The sequence below is a fragment of the Phacochoerus africanus genome, chromosome 12 (assembly GCF_016906955.1).
Source record: "Phacochoerus africanus isolate WHEZ1 chromosome 12, ROS_Pafr_v1, whole genome shotgun sequence".
Taxonomy (NCBI): domain Eukaryota; kingdom Metazoa; phylum Chordata; class Mammalia; order Artiodactyla; family Suidae; genus Phacochoerus; species Phacochoerus africanus.
This window is the reverse complement of record NC_062555.1, coordinates 13,416,574-13,436,599: the sequence shown is the minus strand read 5'-3', so window position 1 is coordinate 13,436,599 and position 20,026 is coordinate 13,416,574. Positions and strand designations below refer to the sequence as shown.

The 20,026-nt window shown below is 41.6% G+C and overlaps 1 protein-coding gene across 1 annotated transcript in view; it reads right to left on the bottom strand.

Annotated features, from left to right (window-relative positions):
* Positions 1-20,026, bottom strand: part of SPATA17 (spermatogenesis associated 17) — a 296,172-nt gene that overhangs the window by 182,137 nt on the left and 94,009 nt on the right. Inside the window, exon 7 of the mRNA XM_047755013.1 lies at positions 1,500-1,703. Coding sequence (XP_047610969.1) covers positions 1,500-1,703 — 204 coding nt within the window. The remainder of the gene's footprint in view (positions 1-1,499; positions 1,704-20,026) is intronic.

Below are 20,026 nucleotides of genomic sequence, written 5' to 3'. Positions count from 1 at the left end.
AGTCTGAGTAAAGGGCGGGGGGGAGCCCCCATGAACCCCACTCCTCATATTCATGCCCTTGTGTGGACGGACTCAGTCACTTCGAACGAAGAGAAGGCGGCAGAAGTAATGAGATGTCACTTGTGGCCTTAGGTCATAAAAAGACCACGGCTTCTGTTCTGAGCCCTCTCTCTAAGGCTTTCTTAGGACACTCACCCTGAGGGAAGCCAGCTGTCCTACTGGAGGTAGGGACTGAAACAGGAAAACAACCAACCCCACGAATGACCATGGGACCTCTCCCCACCCTCCTCTTCCTGTGCTCAGTTGAGCTTTTATATGAAACCACAGCCCTGGCTGACACCTACTGAAACCTTGAGAGATCTTGACTCAGACGCACTCATCTAAGCTGTACCAACAACGCCGACCCACAGAGACTGTGAGAAAAGAAATGTGTGTTGGTTTAAGCCAGGAGGCTTGGGAGTAATTTATCATACACAAAAGACACACGGAGCCCAGCCTGTGTAGGAAGCTAAGAGGTAGGGGTTCTGGGAGCCTGGCTGCATGAACCCAAGTCAACCCATTTCCAGGTTGACGGTGGTAGTTGTCTAGTCCAGTCTAAATATCGATGGGGACGATAGCAGCTGGCTGTCTGGGGCTTTCAGGACAGTGACAATCACCCTCCAACCCGTCCCACTCCACCCGTGCGCCCTGGGAAGTCAGTTATCAAGGCTGCTCTATTCCAACCCTTAGTGAAGACTGCTTATCTTTGCTTGAGTTTCGCACTGTTTCGGGCCCTGTCTAATTCTCCATCTTATGCTTCCTTAATTACTCCCATCCCAATTATGTTTCTAACTGTATATAATTACATGAATCCTCAGATTAGAGGTTAAATACATTGGATAATACGCAGGATTTTCCTCTCAAGAATGGGTTAAAACCATGACTGTTATTAACAATGCTGTTACTTAGGAGTTCCCGTCGTGGCACAGTGGTTAACAAATCCGACTAGGAACCATGAGGTTGCGGGTTCGATCCCTGGTCTCGCTCAGTGGGTTAAGGATCTGGCGTTGCCGTGAGCTGTGGTGTAGGTCGCAGATGCAACTCAGATCCCGCGTTGCTGTGGCTGTGGTGTAGGCCGGGGTCTCCAGCTCCGGTTTGATCCCTAGCCTGGGAATCTCCATATGCCGAGGGAGCGGCCCAAGAAATGGCAAAAAGACCAAAAAAAACCAAAAACCAAAAAACAATACTCTTACTTAAAAAGGCTCGATCCTAGCCAAAGATCTTACATCTTAATTTCATACTCAAAAACCATACAATTTAATGCTACAGAAATGTTTGATGACTTCTTTGGTATATACTTTAAATGTACTTCATGTTTATTATTTAAAATCAGCTTCTGTAAAAAATACTTTTCCCTTCTTTTCACAAAGACAAAACAAAACAACAACTTAAAAAAAAAAAAAAAAAGCCGGCAAGAATACCGGTCACTGACACAATTCTCATGGAGGACTCGTGCGTACCTGACACGGTTTCCTGTCGATGGGTGGCAGAACCGCAGATCGAGGAAAGGACCGGGCCCTGGTGCACTCGAGCCAGTTTCTAAGGCTGACAGAGTGCTTGGGTGTCACTTTAGGTCTTGGGTGCGTTAAAGGCTTCGCCTTCTGTAACCTCAGCTCCCGGGGGTCAGGATCCTTTCTGAATGGTGAGTTGTATACTCCTGGAATCTAGAGAACAACATCATTTTGATTTTTATCTTTCATTTTCCCCTAAAATAAAGGGAAGATAAACCTGTGCCATACACGGTTTCCTAAGTTTAAGGGCTCTTTTTAAACTAGCTCTAGTTCTTAAGGAGAGGTAGACTTCAGATTCTTCTAAGGAGATTACAAAATACTCACACCGTCTCCGCTGCAGACAACAATTTCAGAATCGTTCATGCTTGAAGACTAAACAGGTTAAAAACAACTGAGCTATAGTGTCCATCTGTCACACACAGCATATTTTATACGGTTGTATTTAAGAAAAAAAAGCAATAGAAGGACTTTAAGCCAATCATATTGTATTCTAACCATTAGCTCTGTAAACGTATATTCAACCATGTCTATAAGTCATATACTTACCCTCAAAAACTCAAATATAGAATGCTTGAGCCAGTCTCAGGTACAAAGAGTGAACAATATGTGATTATTTGCGTAATTACTCATTATACTACCTAATTAATGGCAGTAAAGTTCTTTACTTTAAAATAATAATCACCCTGGTCTGTATGTGTGTGTGTGCATATATAGGTGTATATATATAATGATTCAAAATAACATCCCGTATTTAATAAGTTGTGTTCATGTGGTTCGATACAGTACTTCTACAGTGTCACATTCCCCTTGCTGTTCCGTCGTTGACCTTGTCATTGACCTTGTCACACACTGCATCAAAATCATCAGATTTATTGGACACAGTGCCCGCTATACAACACAGGTATGAATGACGCTATATTCAAGTTTAGCATATTCCATTTTCCGAAAATTCAGTGGTGTCTGAATATACACACTGCATAGAACTATATTTCATACTCCTTTCATAAATACAAACGAATATTCATGAAGAAAAGTTGTATCTTAAAGGATAGTATGGCTTGTTTGGTTGTTCTGCAGCTATTCTAGACTAAGGTGAAGAATGGACTCACTAAACCTATCACTAAAGCATATTTCCTGAAAATATGCTTTTCTCTCATGCCACCATCATACCTATAAATATTTCTGGCTGTTTTATTTACCTCATAGAGTAAGCAATTCCCAAGTATTATGATTAACCCTGATAACTGTCTTTGAAAAACTATCCTAGAAAATGTTACATTTACAGCTTAACACCTCAATGGGTATTCACCTCCAATCGGATACCAACTCAGGCAAGACCCCCTCTCTTGGCCCCAGCGCCTCCCTACTAGACCGGGGACAACTCTCTCTCGGTCCCCCATCACATTGTTGCGTAATTATCGTGGGGGGTCTGTCTTTCCCAAGGAAGCAGCTGGGGCACGAGGGACCCTATTTTAAGTATTTTTGCATCTTCAGGGCCTAGCAGAGTGCTTAACACGTAGTAGACAGGCAAAAAAAAATGCACGCTAAATGCTTGTCTAGAATAACAACGCACCATTTGGAGAGGCCCCGAAAGCCTCTCCTTTGCTCTTACTTTCCCGAGCCACATAAACATCTTAGCGAAATGTTTGAAGTTTATTTCAAAATCTTATTGACGTCGTTCAAAGTCATAGATTATACCCTTTTCATCTTTCCCAACACTTCAGTTTCAATTTGTTTCTGAATACATTGTGATCTAGAACTAAATTATCACAAACCCACGGGGTCACCTCCAACTCAACTTTCCTATGCCATAATTGAGGACTCAATTTTATTATAAGAAACAAAGCGAATGTAAGCCATGTTTATCTATTAAATTTTTTAATTGGCTTTTCTTTAAGGCTTTTTCCCTATGCAATTTAGACAAGAAAAAACTTTAGGCATTGTATAAACCATTTTTAATGTCACGTTAACATTCGCTCACCATAACACTAAATGCAGAACAAGGCAGATGCTTAAACAGGTATTTTTAAGGATTTTAATAAACGAAAATCTATACACATGTGTATTCAAAATAGCTGTCTGTGGATAGCAATTGTTAAGTGGACAGTAACTTTTTAAGATGATTTTTAGGATGATTTTCTAAGATGAGAGTGTATCATCTCTAATGGGAAAAAAAAACAATAAATATTACACCAAAAAGACTATTCTGGCATAAAATAGAACGAAGTCTACATGGTCTATGAAAGAGATTTAAGAGAATGCCATTCTGCTTAGTGATGATCTAGTAAACTGAAGTCTGTTCATCATTTCCACAGTCTTACAGATTAAACTAATACAATGCATGCAATTTAACTAGATTGTAATTTATCACTTAAAAATACCTATCTACCTGAATAACGGCTATCAGCTGTGAACTTTACCCCCATTGGAGATCTTCTTTGGTCTCCTTCCCATTTGCATGCACGTGTATACATAGCCTAGATGGAAAATGCAAATAGATCGGTAGACCTGATAGCTTTCTTAAATTATATTTTGCAACCTATATGGAGACCTCCTCATGTGTATTCTCTTTGCAATTTAAATCATATATAGATAGAAAATATATTTTAATTGAATTGAAAATGTATCATTCAAAATCTTCAAGGTGTCAGTATTTTAGAAATTAATTGAATACATTTGGCTAACTTTTGTCAATGAAAACTGTCCGCCACCCCCCCATCCCTACAGCAAGCAAATACCCTCTCTACTTATATTAATACAGTATTCATTGAATTATTATTTCCTTAAGTAAATAAAACCACCTTAACGATTGTCTCAATTGATACATTTCATTAATTTGCAAGCCGCCTGGTGAATAATGGTTTGTTGTGGATTTTTAAAAAATATTACTAGGAGTCACAGAAGACAGGGTTAATCCTCAGGGACTATGACATATTTTTCCGTTTTCACATTTTTCACAACTGAGAAGGGTACTGCCAAGCTAGCTTTGGGGACTTCATTTTCAGCAGTAATTTTCTAGAGTGACCAACACCATGGGGAAATCTGTGCTAACTGTTTAAAAAAAAAAAAAAAAAGCCTACAACTGAGTTATTTGCAGTACTGTCATGCTAACATTCAACGCAATAAGACCCAAGAAACCTCAGGAGGGGACTCGGCTAATAGCTTCTTACTGACCTCTCTCATCAGGCCTGGCTGCTGACTGGTGGCCCAGTGGTGAATACGGCAAATGAGGTGTGAAAGCACTGATTTTTTTTAAAGGCTATGATTCTGACTCGTCAAAAGGAAAAGGAGGGAAGAAAAGGCAATGAGTTATATAATAGATATATATTTTTCTTGAATTCCCCCCTTCAGAGCCTCCACCACGGGAACTTAAGCATGACCTAGAATATTAATTATGTCAGGTTGAACAATGAGCAAATGTGCCATTTGTTACCCAGTCACCCTTAGCATTACATTAATATTTTGAACCGTTCCATATTTCTAACAATCTATCAGTTGGCGCTTTTCTTCTCAGTTTCTATTCTTATACTGAATTATTCTAGGGGAAAGGATTTTACAAAGGCAACTGATTTGGAAAACAAATGGATATACTTGTTATATCTGGAGCATCTACTGCTGAATTTCAGGGAGAATGTTTTATGGTCATTTTCCTACACCGACCTTTATTTTGCAATTGCCTGGGGGAAGCCAGAGTCTACTTTTTTTTTCTCTTCTCTTTGTTATTGAGGTTTACTTTCAAAACAAGTGTCTGTAAAATCCAAAGAATTTGAAACAGGATCGTGTCCACCTATAATTCCCACAGCATAATGACTAGGGCTTCAATGTCAGTTTTTATCAGATGAGAAATTACTATTTCTCATCACTTCAAAGTAATTGCTTGTTCCAGGAATGAAGAACTCTACAGGGCAGGTGGGAGAATTCAAGCTTTACTTTTACAAATGACAGTTACACGGCCAACAGGAGTCACTGACTGCCCTCCACAGAAACAAAATTAAATTCTTCATAGACTCACTCCTATATATAAAACGGGCAAAGAAAAAGGACTCACTGTATAGTACAGGGAACTATACTCAGTATCTTTTTTTTTATGTTTTTTACTGAAGTTGATTTACAATGTTTGTCAGTTTCAGGTATGCAGCAACGTGATTCAGTTACATATACATATATATATATATAATCTCCTTTTTCAGATTCTTTTCCCTGATACATTATTACCAAATATTGAGTACAGTTCCCCTAAATATCTACCCATCTGTATGTCTTGTATAACTGAATTACTTTGCTATGCACCTGAAACTACACAACATTGTAAATTAACTATGCTTCAATTAAAAAAAAAAAAAAGAAAGAAAAAAAAAAGACAAAAAAAACTCCCGTCGTGGCGCAGTGGTTAACGAATCCGACAAGGAACCATGAGGTTGCGGGTTCGGTCCCTGCCCTTGCTCAGTGGGTTAAGGATCCGGCGTTGCCGTGAGCTGTGGTGTAGGTTGCAGACGCGGCTCGGATCCCGCGTTGCTGTGGCTCTGGCGTAGGCCGGTGGCTACAGCTCCGATTGGACCCCTAGCCTGGGAACCTCCATATGCCGCGGGAGCGGCCCAAGAAATAGCAACAACAACAACAACAACAACAACAACAAAAAAAGACAAAAAAAAATTATAAACAGTATTCTCTAGCCCCATGAGTCAGATTTTGTGAACACCATGAGAGATAATTCTAAATGGAGGGCTCTCTATAATACGTTTGGCTTCTAAGTTTCAATATATCATTCTTTTAAATAAAACTAAGATCCCAGGCAAGTGCTGAAGTGTAGTAAAGATCTCTAATAAATAGAAACGTGAAAGTGGACCAGGGACCTGTGAATGAAGCATGTGCTGGGGTAGGGACTGCTGAGTCGACACTGACCAATGCACTCCAGCATCATTATCAATCAGGACATTCCAGGGCCAGGGGATTTATAAAAATCCACTCAGCAAATAATTGCCCTGCCGTGCAGAGAGGGTCAGGGGTGTCCACATACTGTCACGGGCCAGCCTTGGGTGAGATATTCTACATTCGCACTTGCTGGGAATGAAAAGGAAACATGGTCATTTCTCCGGTGCAGACGACAGTCATGGAAATCCTCAGATACAGCATCCCGGAAGGAACAGCAGTTTCGTGCAAACACCAGGGATTCACAGAGAATATATCGGGTTTATCCTAGCTATCTAAAACAAGATTAAAAAAAAATAAAACTATTACTGATGATAGATGATTTTTCTCATTTTTCACTTCGTTAAGAAATAAAATGTTTAACTCTCTGCAGTCAACTTGTAGAAGGGTTGTGTTAAACGGAGACCCTGGATTCAGCCGGCTTTATTAGATTAAGGAAAGATTTTTTTGAATCACTGGGATATCCTAATCATTATTATCACATATTAAATATTCTCATGAAATGTTGGTTAAAATGAAGAAATTGAAATAAGATACCATTCTCTTGTATTCAATACATAAACGAGCATCTACTAACTTGGAAACACTTGGCTCGATCTAAGGTGCTGAAGCTCCCATCAAGCTATTCTCAGTGGGGAGGAGAAGTGGGGGAAATAGGAGAATGATTTGGGAAGTGACAATAACATAACCGGCTTGTAGTGAGTGTCCTCTAACAACTATTGTAAAAGAAATATACACTGAAGTTTATGAAAAAGGCATGTATCCTTTAGAAAACTCTGTGGAAAAAAAAGTATAAGAATTCATTCTAAAGACAGGTAGAATTTTGGCAATAAAAAAAGATAGGTAGGTCTAGGCTAAGGGAAGGGTAAAAATAAGGGTATGTTTGTGAGAAAACATAGGGCTGCTGTTCAGTGAGCATCGTTTCGGCCAGTTTAAGCATCAAGCTATAGTTAAAGATGCACCTGTGAAGATAAATTTGGGCCACATTCGGGAAGGCTGAAAAACCATACTTAATTCTATGTAGGATGGGAATTTCTTGATTTTCACATTTTCTTTTAGAAGGAAAACTCAGGGGAAAGTCTGAAGCAGGCCCTACTGGGGCACAAAGCCTACAGAAATAGACCCAGTAGAAACAGAAGCAAGAAAACAATTTAAAGAGACAAAGCCAGTAAAAGAACCAGACACTGATATGGCAGGGATATTGGAATTATCAGACCAGGAATTTAAAATAACCATGACGAGTTAAGTCAAGGCATCTACTGGAAAAAGGAGACAACACACAAGAATAGATGGGTAATGGCAGCAGACATATGGACATTCTAAGTAGAAATCAAAACAAAATGCCCAGGATCAAAAACACTGTGACAGAAATGAAGAATGCCTCTGACGGATGTATTTGCAGAAGAGACATGGCTGAAAAAAGAATCTCTGAACTAGAAGATATGTCAGTAGAAGCTTCCGAAATGGGAAGGCAATGCAAAGGTTGTCTGATAAAAAGGTAACAGAATGTCCTAGAATGGTAGGACAACGACAGAAGGTATACCATACATGTAATACCAGAAGAAGGAAGAAAGAAAGGAACCAGAGAACTATTTTAGGTAACAGTGACTGAGGATTTCCCCCAAATTAACATCAGACACCAAATCACAGATTCAAGAAGCTCAGAGAACACCAAGCAGGATAAATGCAAAAACAAACAGACAAAAACAACCTTCCACCTAGGTATAGCATAGTCAGACTTTTAAAAATCAAAGATAAAAAATCTTCTAAGAAGCAGAGGGGATAAACACCTCACTTATAAAGAAGCAAAAATAAGAATCACATCCAACTTTTCCTCAGAAACCATATAAGCAAGATGAGAGTGGAGCGGGATATCACCTAGAGTGACCCCTAATATAAACTATAAAGTTGTGGTGATAATGATGTGTGTGGGGGGTGGGGTGTGTAGAGGGGACAGCTCTCCCTTGGTACCCTCAGGGGATTGGTTCCAAGATCACCCTCCTACCCCTCAGGTACCAAAATGTGAGGAAGCTCAAATATATAAAATGGCACAGTATTTGCAAAACACCTGTGACCATCCTCTCCCACACTTTAAATCGTCTCTAGATGACTTTCAGGATCCAGCACAATATAAATGCTGTGTAAATAGCTGTAAATACAATGTAGATGTTTTATAGACAGGTGCCTTCCCACAGAAGTTCAAGTTTTGCTTTTTGGAACTTTCTGGATTTAAAAAAAACCAAAAACCAATCTGAATCCATGGTTGGTTGCACCTGAGGACATGGAGGATGGTTTATATGGCAACGTAATGCTCAAATTTGCTGTGAAATTTGAAACGGATCGAAAGGAAAAAAACCACATATTTACAAAGAGCTAAACACATTCTTAGCCTATAACGCAACAAGCCAATTCCTGGGAAATGAGTGACACAAGAGAGATGAGAATATAGGTCCTCACCAAGACCTCCAGGCGAGTGGTGACAGTGGCATTATTCGCGGACGCCAAAAACTGGGAGAAATCCAAATGTTTGGCAGCAGGTTAATACATGAACTGAATGTAGTTACCTAGAGAATGCAACTGCACCTAGATAAAGAAATGCGTGGAGGGAGGGGACATCCACACCTCCTTCTACTCGATTTGGCTGTGAACCTAAATCTGCTCTACAACAAAATCTGTTAGGAAACAAACGTAAAGCGTACCGGCAGCTCTCAGGCTCTGAAGCCCCAAACCTGAGAATCATCCTTGATGTTGGGTGATTGGACCCTGTCTCTTATACCCACCCCACCAATAAGTTCCATTAATTCTACCTCCAAACTGTTTCTTCAATGCATGTGCTTCTATCAATACCCTTGTCTAGGAGGTTCCGTCGTGGTTCAGTGGTTAACGGATCCGACTAGGAACCATGAGGTTGCAGGTTCGATCCCCAGCCTCCCTCAGTGGGTTAAGGATCCCGTGTTGTCGTGAGCTGTGGTGTAGGTCACAGATGCGGTTCGGATCCTGCGTTGTTGTGGCTGTGGTGTAGGCCTGCAGCTACAGCTCCGATTAGACCCCTAGTCTGGGAACCTCCATATGCCATGGGAGTGGACCTAGAAAAGGCAAAAAGACAAAAAAAAAAAAATCCTTGTCTAAGGAACCATCATATCTTTATCAAAGTGGTTCAAACTTGTATTTAGTCCCTCTCCATCTGTTCCACAATGAACGTCTCTTCCCCATGACAGGGAAGCCAGAGTAGTCATCACAGAATTTTAAAAAAAGGTTTTAGTCTCTAAAAGACTAAAAGTGACTTGTCAATGCACCCAAGAAAACCTAACAAATTTTTAGCAAAGTTCTTTTTTTCTGTTCCAACCTCATTTGAGCCTCTCTTCCTATTATCCCTCATTACGTGCCGTACACACTAGCTTGCTTTCATTTCCTCAAAACATGCCAGGCTCTTCCATGACTCACTCAAATTCATCAAAAATGTTTTTTTCCATCTGCTTACTTGCCTGGCCAAATGATACTCACCCTTAAAAATTCACATTAAATATCACTCTTTTAGGAGTTCCCGTCGTGGCGCAGTGGTTAACGAATCCGACTAGGAACCATGAGGTTGCGGGTTCGGTCCCTGCCCTTGCTCAGTGGGTTAAGGATCCGGCGTTGCCGTGAGCTGTGGTGTAGGTTGCAGACGCGGCTCGGATCCCGCGTTGCTGTGGCTCTGGCGTAGGCCGGTGGCTACAGCTCCGATTCGACCCCTAGCCTGGGAACCTCCATATGCCGAGGGAGCGGCCCAAGAAATAGCAAAAAAGACATAAAAAAAAAAAATCACTCTTTTAGAAAGACCTTTGGTGACCCCCACACACACTGTCCTGCTCTGCTCTTTCTCTCAAAGTGCCCTGGTTGTCTTCTTGGCACTTACTATTTTTATTACACACACGTGTGACTCTTGTTCTTTAGTGTGTGTCTCCCCAACTAGAGTTTTGGCTCCATCAGGTTAGAATGGTGCCCATTTTTTGGCCTTTATACACTTAAGTTTGTGGATCTCAGCTCTGCGCGTATATTACAGTCACTTGGGGAACTTGAAAAATATACATGTCCAAGTCGCGCCCTAGATCAACTCCGTTGAAATCTTTGAAGCATGTGTCTAGGCCTTTGTTTAGTTTTGTTTTTAAAGAGAAGTTGAGTACCCTGGCTTAACACCCACTTCAGAAGCTGGCTCAGAGTAGACAGAAACGCCGTGTTTGTCTGATAAGCCACAGAGGACCAGACACCTGTGAAGGAGGCAGAGCTTGCTTATTCAGAAGTAAGAAGAAAGAGCAGTGCAAACAGCAGAGTGCTGCGGACAGGGAGCCTTTTACAGAAACAGAGTCAAAAGACATGGATAACAGGTTAATTAAGGGGAATAGGAAGGCGTGCGGCATTACAGACAAAGGTGCCCTCAGAACCCTGGCAGAGAGCTGGCAAGAAAGCAGTTATGCAGGAAGAGTGTTCTGTGGGTGTTGTGGACTGAGCGCCCCACAAAGCCTTCAGGTGGAAAGGTCCGGCGTGTGCTTGTCGGAGGAGGTCTGGAGCTTAGGAAAGAGGTCAGGGCCAGCCCCTGGAGGCTTTTTCGGAATAAAAGTGGCTGAAGGCATGAAAATGGAGGGGGTCACGGAGGGAGAGACCAGAGACAGAGGGGCTTGGTTCTAAGACGTCTTAGGAGTGTCTGTACAGAAGAGCTAAGTGGGAGAAGAGGAGCTCCTGAAATGAAGAGCCTGGAAAGGGCGAACATCGAGGGATGGGGCAGGACACGAGGGACAAGGCGGATGCACGAGGAGGGCACGGGGTCAGATGCCAGGGAGAGGTGGCACAGCATGAGGACGGACGCGGCACACCTGCGATGGTAATTAGACGGTGACAGGTGACCTCTGCAGAAGCAGATTCTGTTCTTGTGGCAGAAATCGCATCATAATTCACTGAATAGAAGGAACAATGAAGGGGAGGCTAGTGTGAGTCTCCTGAGATACAGCAATACCACGAGGACTCAGAAGCTCTTGGGACTGAAAGAGTATCTCCCCCAACTCCCATCGCAGGTCAGGATTGCCCTTTAACCACGTTGCATTTTGAAAGATTTTCTGAACAAGATTTCGTGTACAAGACTTTCTGGGGAATCTATTCCATTAAACAATCCCTTTATCTCTTTATCTGGTCACTAGTGTACTGATCCCGCCAGAATTGGAGGCAAGTGGCTTGTTTTCCTGCTAGGTGGTTTCTCTGGACTTGCTTCTTTCCCTACCCTTTAGCACATCCCATCTCCACCCACCCCCGCCCCTCCACCTGCAACCCACTGGTGTGGCTTCATTTGTCTTCTCTTCTCCTTGCTACCTTGGCAGTTCCTGCAGGTGTGGCTTTGATTCCTGTGTTTCCACCTGAATCAGGGCCGTGAGAGTTTATAAACACTTATAAGGTACTGAAATTAGCATGGACATGGATAGAGTCCCATACTGCGGGGGGTGGGATGCCTGGTGTTTGAGCTGTATGGGGAAGGAAGGGCAAGGGGTTTGTTCGGTGTAGAGAGTGAGGGAAGGCATTTCCCAGAAAATAACAACAAGACGCACGGAGGAACAGAACCGGAAATAACTCTGACGTTAACGAACGGCCCGTTCCGTAACAGAGTAAACAAGATACCCAAGGGTTACTGCAGAAGAGTGAGAACAAATGAGCAAAGAGGGGGACCAAAAGCCGATCACTGTCCCTAAGGCCAGCGGAGGCTGCGCGGTCCCTGGTGGGGTGAACACGGTGCGAATCTGAGGTCCCAGGGACTTAGAATTGGGAGATTCCTAGGAGACCCGATCGAGAGTGCTTCTCAGTAGAGCTGGGGACCCTGCCCTCTGGGCGAGTGTGACTCCTCTGACACGCGGTTTCCTCCTGTTCTGCGCTGGCTTGATATACACCCTGGGAAGCCTGACTCCCTAAGGAAAACAGGAGAGAACAGTGAAGCACGTTTCGATGACCCCTAGAAACCTGTCCTGATACGCCCATCTTACTCTCTCGAGAAGCTAGTATTTTCTCTTGTTTGGTTCTTCTCTACCAATGATTTGATTTGAAAATAATTTCATAATTTGGGTTTACCTTATTTCTTTATTTGCTTATTGGCAGTGCCTTGCAGCATGCAGAAGTTCCCAGACCAGGGTTTGAACCGGTGCTGCAGTAGGGACCAGAGCCACAGCAGTGACAACGTTGGATCCGTAACTGTTAGGCCACAAGGGAAGTCTCATAGCTAGGGTTTAAAAGGTAACTTCTTCCTTTGCAGAACAGATACTGATGCACAGACTTTGAAAAACTTTTGGTCTCCAAAGGAGACAGTTTGGGGGGTGGGGGGATGCGCTGGGGGTGTGTGATGGAAATCCTGTAAAATTGGATTGGGATGATCATTGGACAACTATAAATGTAATAAATTCATTCAGCAATAAAAATAAAGAGATAAAAGATAACTTCCAAAGCAATTAGTTCCTAAAAGAAAAATACCTGGCATTGTAGAAGTAGGTAAGTAAATGAAAATGTTCTTTTGTTAAGAAAGTGTACCAATTGGTGCTCTCTGGTGTCTTAGCAGTTAAGGATTTGGCACTGTCACTGCTGTGGCTGGGGTTTGATCCCTGGCCTGGGAACTTCCATAAGTTGGCGCAGCAAGGCCAAAAAAAAAAAAAAAAAAAAAAAGAAGAAGAAGAAAGAAAATGGGAGTTCCCATTGTGGCAAAGTGGAAACAAATTTGACTAGTATCTGTCAGGATTCAGGTTCAATCCCTGGCCTCACGAAAGGATCTGGCATTGCTGTGAGCTGTGGTGTAGGTCACAAGTGCGGCTTGGATCCCAAGTTTCTGTGGCTGTGGTGTAGACCAGCAGCTGTAGCTCCGATTTGACCCGTAGCCTGGGAACTTCCATATGCTGCAGGTGTGGCCCTAAAAAAAGAAAACAAAACAAAACAGAACAAAAAAACAGAAAATGATGATGGACCAATGGAATGGACCATGTGTCAACTTTATTCCCAGTGTTATATGGGACTGCGCAAAAACCTGATATACCACAAATTTTTGGAGGATTTTTTTTAAGCTAACAAGAGAAAGTCACTTTAAGTTTTATCAAAGTAGACCATTGGCTGCCTCTTGGCACAATCTTGTGTCCAGATCTGAAAGACGACCTCGTTTTCAGATCACTGTGCTCTTACACAGTTTTGCTCTGTAGACCCATGGCTTCTTGTGCAGAAACTACCCATTAGTACCTACGAGGTACAGCTTATGCCTGTACTTTGTGACAACTGAACTGGTGATTAGGATTTCTTAACTTCTATTTATTGTTATCCTCCAATAAATAGAATGTGTACATGTATGTGTAACTGGGTCACCACGCCGAACAGGAGAAAAAAAATTATATTGGGGAAATAACTATTAAAAAATAATCTTAAAAAATTATATTTTTAACAAGTTGTCTTTTGCTTTACTATTTTGCTCTGGCCTCCTGGATGATAGGGAGCCTAAAAAATTTCATCCAATAGGCTTCACAACCCTGTTATCTTTTATTGTTATTTGAACCATAAGCCCCTCTGGTCGTGAACATAATTTAGTCACAAAATAACTAGCATAAAAGTAGCTTTTTTCAAAAGAAGTTGGCCAATCTACATTTTGATCAGAAAACTGATTTTGTCTAAAATGAAAAATAGTCTAGTCTGGGTTTTATTGGTATATTACTGGGTTGTTTTATAAGTTTGTGTTCATGGGTTTCTACTTTTTTCCCCCAAATTTGAAGTACAATTTCCCTTGTACTTTTAAATCCCTAATTCACTTCCAGTCTATCCTATCCCCGTGCTAACTGGAATAAAGAATAGGCACAGCCACTTAAATGTCTTCACAACAGGAGGGCAGCTAGATCGAGCAACTATTAGTCTATTTGGTTTTTGGTCAAGTTGACAATTTTCTGCAAAATGAATCATGCATCTCCGTGACCTTCTCTGGGGTACTCAGTCCATGACCTTCTCTGGGGTACTCAGCATCAGCTATCCCACTACTTTCCCCAAGTCTTCTCAGTGCCTTGCCCTGTGGACCTCATCTCCTATCTAGGCCCTGAAAGGTTTCCCTAACTCCATCTCTAGCTTTCTCATTATAATGGAAGCTGCCTTCCCCTCTAGCCCTATAGAGCAAAGCATTTTGGTATTTCCTGGGATCGGTGACTAGGGGGAGACGTGCAGCATTGCATTTCCCCCTCGTCGTTTTCAAACCAGGATCCATCTACCTTCTTTTGGTCCAAATGCCTCTTCTTTGGTCCTTCTTTCTGGTTTTACACACAGACCCGCTGGTCATTCTGCATGTTCCTAACAGCCTTTGGCATTGTGTTATAATGTTATGCTATAAAGTTCAGGCTTCCTTTTGACTATGTGCTCTGGCATCATTTTAGGTGTTTTCACAAACAGATGGGCAACCCCCCCCCCCCACTAGTTTACCTTCGCAGTTCTTCCACTCCTTCACCTGCACTGACCTTGACCCTGACACAAGTGCTAGCCACTCCACTCACCCTCAGTCCAAAACTGCTCTGTGTTAATAATTCAGCGAGCTTAGACACCAATATCTCACCATCTTAACTTTCCAGTTGACTCATTCTCACATTCTTTTCATTGCTAACCTTAAGACTGAGTCCTAAAGACCTCAAGGCAAGCGATCCTTTCCTAGTCTCTCCTTTTTCACCCTCACTTTTCTTCCTGTACTACTCTGAGTCACATGGCTGAGTATTTTAATGGCTCAAGTCCCTATGAGCCACCAGCCTATCTGCCTGACCATGGCCCAAACCAGAACTGATTCAACTGCATGGTACAGCTGGGTGGTTAATTAACTAAATCTGAATTCCCAGCTCTAACTCTCATTTCCTCTGTGGTCTAAGCCTGCATTACTCAACCTCACTGTAACATGGGTTTCTCCTCTGAAATAACAGTATTATCTCGTCAGGCCATGCATCAGTTTAGATGTGTTAACACAGCTAAAGCACTCTGAACAGTGGTCTGACACCAAGAAAGTACTCAATAAATGCTAACTCTTTTTAGGAGGTGGTACCATGGACTCATTGTGACTCTGAGCTTTGGAACTAGACCATCACACACTAACCCTGACCTTGGGTCCTGACTTAGTCTTTTTGTGCTTCATCAGTGAATTGGGGATAACTGTCTGCCTTAGAGGGTGGTACCTGAGAATTAAGAGAGGTGACTCCTGCAAAGCAATTAGGAGAAAACTTGGCTCACAGTAAACATTGGTGAATGTCAGCTGTTGTTGCTCTTACTCCGCATGCTCACAATCTCAGGCTGTTGACAGCTGCTGGAAGAAATCATATCACAGGCAGACTGGAGACACTACATAGGGTGGATTTCAAATCTAGCTGGTCCCTCAGAGCCACTACATAGCCCTCTGTCTCTGATTCGTCTCAGGATTATTTTATAAGATCAGTCAGAATATTGAAGTCCCCAGGCACTAACTACTTCCCACGAACCCTAGAGAAGTATTCAGTACGCTTCTTTTATTCTTTCCTGACTTTCGAGGTTAACTTCTCCTTGCATCCGTTCCTGCCTACACTTTTACACTCTTCATCACATCCGCTCCCACCTTTTCTGGGTCCAGGCTCATTGAGTTATTTCATTTCTCCTATATTTTTAAGCTTTCTCCTGTTTCTCCCCCAGTTTTGTGAACATGTACAAGCCTACTTTTCTAAAAACCTTCCTCTAATTCTGCTCCTTCACCAAGCCTATCAGGCTAATCAAGGGGACTCCATACGTCCTATTCCTTAGCATTTCACTGGCTGCTCTCTGCCCACCGCTGTATCAAGGAACAGGGGTGAGTTCTCTGTTTAGCGCATCAGGAAAGGCGTGGGTTGAGCCTAGGTTAGCCCCTTCCTCTCATTTCTCGAACGGCAGCCTGGCTACAGGAAAGCAAATATTCTTCGCGCCGACTTGCTTTAAAATTCATATGGATCAACCTGGTTTGCCTGCTTTGCTTGTCACTGGGAAACAGATTTCATTATAAAATTAAGTAGAAGCAAGTCCAGTAGTGCTTCAGACGCCAACTTCCAATCCAGTTCTCCCTACTAATAAAACTAATACGTCTGATCTCCATCCATCCATGTCTTCTTTCTCTGCACTTGTCCTGAACACAGGCAGGGAAAAGTCCGTTTAGGTACTGGGCTCTTTCTCACCTCTCTTTTCCTCCTCAACCAAGTCTCTGCCCTGACTACCCATAGCGGTGCTCTGGCAAATACTGTGCCTCACTTCTGCCATTAAATACATTGACAACTCCAATGGTGCCGAACAAACCAACAAATATAACTTTGGTTTTATCATTTGGGAAAAAAGAATCCCAGTACTTTTAGTGACATGAGCATTCGTTAATTGCAAGCAACAGCCCCGGTTAAATCAAGAGGGAATGTCAAAAGACACCTGCAGTCTCAGAGCTATCCTGTTCTTATATCCTTTCGACAAGTCTTTCCTTTCAATATAATAATAGCAGGTAAAACAGGCAGCTTATTTATTTTCCGTCCAAGAGACAGTCACGGGTAACATTTCAAGATAAATGTTTTCCCTCCCCTCTCTTCTCAAACCCATCCTCCCATTTTCTCAACCATGTTGTTGTTGTTGCTGTTGATTTCTTTTCTTTGGCCACACCCACAGGAAGTTCCCAGGCCAGGGACTGAACCCTCACCACAGCGGCGACCGGAGCTGCTGCAGGGACAACACCGGATCCATAACTCACTGAGCCATGAGGAAACTCCTCTCAACCTTTATTTTACTGTCTGCTGCGATACTGTGTGAATAACATAACTCATTTTTGGCTGAAATACTTCCAACTGCCAAAAGTTACAGTAGAGAGACACAAGACTATTAGTTATAGCAAATGGCAAGACTATTAGTTATAGAGAAAACTTGCCATTTTGTACGAAAATATTTAAAATCATGCTCATCACACCAAAAGGACACTAATTTTATATATTTTTAACATACACAATTTTAAGTCCTCTTTGGTTGTTTCTTTGGCAATACTGAGCAAACTTTCCATGTCTTCTGAAATCTTTACCTACTTGATATTGCATAAAATCATAAAGTCATAAATGATTTCTTGTGTTGGACTATACCTTAATTTAAAACCAAAAGTCAAAAATACTCATGTTCTTAATAGTGATCTTAATGACCCAATCAGCTACATTCGACCATGATTGGGTATTTTCACCACTGACTTAGTTAAGAGCTCATTTCAAGGAAGCATTGGGAAGTACAATTGCTCTCCCTATGTCCTAAGTTTTAATTCAAAAGGTACAGTGTGCTTGACTATAGGGCTCATGGGCTAGGGAAAGAGCTATAGAGGAAGATTGAAGGAGGAAAGAGAAGGGAAGAAAGAAGAATTATACCAAAGCCTGAGATCTTAAAATTTGGCCACTTGGATTCTCAGCTGAAATATTTTGGAAGTTTTTGAATCCAGCAGAGCAAGTTAAATATCAAGGATAAACAGAGAGCAGGGCTTATCTACATAAAGTTATTCTTTTGGTCCAACGGAAGAGCTAGGATCAATCATGGACCAACAAGCTCCACCCCTTCATTGTGTAGCAGTTATAACAGCGTCTAACTTAGAACTGGTCTCAAGTATTTCTGAAGTGTCCTGAAAATAGAAAAGTAGCCAAAATAATAGGAATAAATCTTTAAACCTACAAAGTATTAGAGACCCAATTCTTTCATCAGATCTAGTTAGAGCTTGTATTCCTTCTGTTTCTAGGTTTGGGGTTTCATTATATTAACATAAGCAGTGATATCAAAAGGACTCTCCCCACCCAAAAAAACCCTCGGTCTTCTCAAATTAGAGAAACTTAATAGGATTAATTGCAATTAACTTACCAGCAACATTAATTTAATACAAAACTAATAGAAATAAGTATATCATAGTTAGCTGTCAATTACTTTATATAAATGTTTATATACAATGCAATTTAAATGATGGTGCCCCAGAGTAAAAGGCTAAGTGGAGGAACATTGTACCTGGGGTGGGAAATGTGAACTACTTTTGTTATGCATTTTATCCTAATTCTTTTCTGATATGAATTTTCTATAAAAACTGTATTGGATACCATTTCTAAGTAAAAAATTTCTAAGTCCTTTACTGGAAGAACATATACCAACTTTTGAACAGTGGTTATCTTTTGGATGGTACAATATGAACAAAGATTTTCTTCTGTGTTCATCTTTGTATTACTGGTTTTGGGTACTGAATAACATTTTATGTTTGCAATTAGACGATAGTCCCAACAAACATTATTTAAATGATATTTGTAAAAAACGGCATGGAAATTTTATACAAGTCTGCATCTGTATTATATATATATAAGCACATACATATACATACGTTTGTGTATTTATAGATTATTTTTGAATACCTAATGAAAAATCTCTCTACTGCATAGCCTAATACATTAAAAATGTACCCCATCTACTGGATGAAAATAAACTGACCTTTTATATTATAAAATATAAAAGAAACAAGAGAGAGGGAACTAAAGAAAATAATCAGGTGCTTCAATTTTAAAGATAGGACGAAGATAAAAATTTATTTAAATATTTGAGTGCTGGATTTGCTACCCAGTATGCAGATGGTTATCTAGAGCACATTAACAGAAAAATTAAAGCCTATTGGAGCAAGTTTAACCACAGCAGCAGAGCTTACACACAGTACCAAATTATAATCAGGAGTTCCTGTTGAGGCTCAGCAGTAATGAACCAGACTAGAATCCTTGAGGATGCAGGTTCAAGCGCTGGTCCCACTCAGTGAGTTAAGAATCTGGCATTGCTGTGAGCTGTGGTGAACCTTGCAGATGCGGCTCGGATCTTGCGTTGCTGTGTGGCTGTGGCACAGCCTGGCAGCTGCAGCTCCAATTGGACCCCTAGCCTGGGAATCTCCATATGCTGGGGGTGAGTGTAGTCTTTGGGCTCCTCATTTTGGTAGGCCCTTTCTAAGACACAGGGAGGGACTCCCGTCAGTGAGCTCACATGGCAAAAGTAAGATACCAGTTAATTCCTCTGTTTCTTTATATTCTGCCTTATCCTCTGTCACACCTGGGTTGGATGGCACGAGCAGCTGCGGGAGTGCTGGGCGTCAAGCTAGGACGAAGCCGCCATGCTTATACATGTCATTTAGGTTTAGTTGAATATATTTATGGGTTTTTTTTTTCCTGGTACTTCCAAGGACACTTAAAATTTGTTAGTAATCCTAATGTAGGAACAGCTCCCAGGAATATTCCTGCACCCACTGTGCAGACTCCCCGGGCATCACAAATAAAGGTGTGGATCTGGAGCCTGTCCTGCAGTGGAAACATCCTAAGGCGTGCAGCCCTGGAAGCATGTGGGTGGTGGAAAAGAAACAGGATTCCACGTGTGTACTTCCAGGAGCTGGACTTTGGAAATTCATGCCAAAATTCACATGTGTAAATCATAAATGGAGAATTTGATTCTCAGCATTTCCATTACAAAATGGAAGCTCCCCTCGTTCAAAAATAATTCAATAATGCAGCATGAACACACAG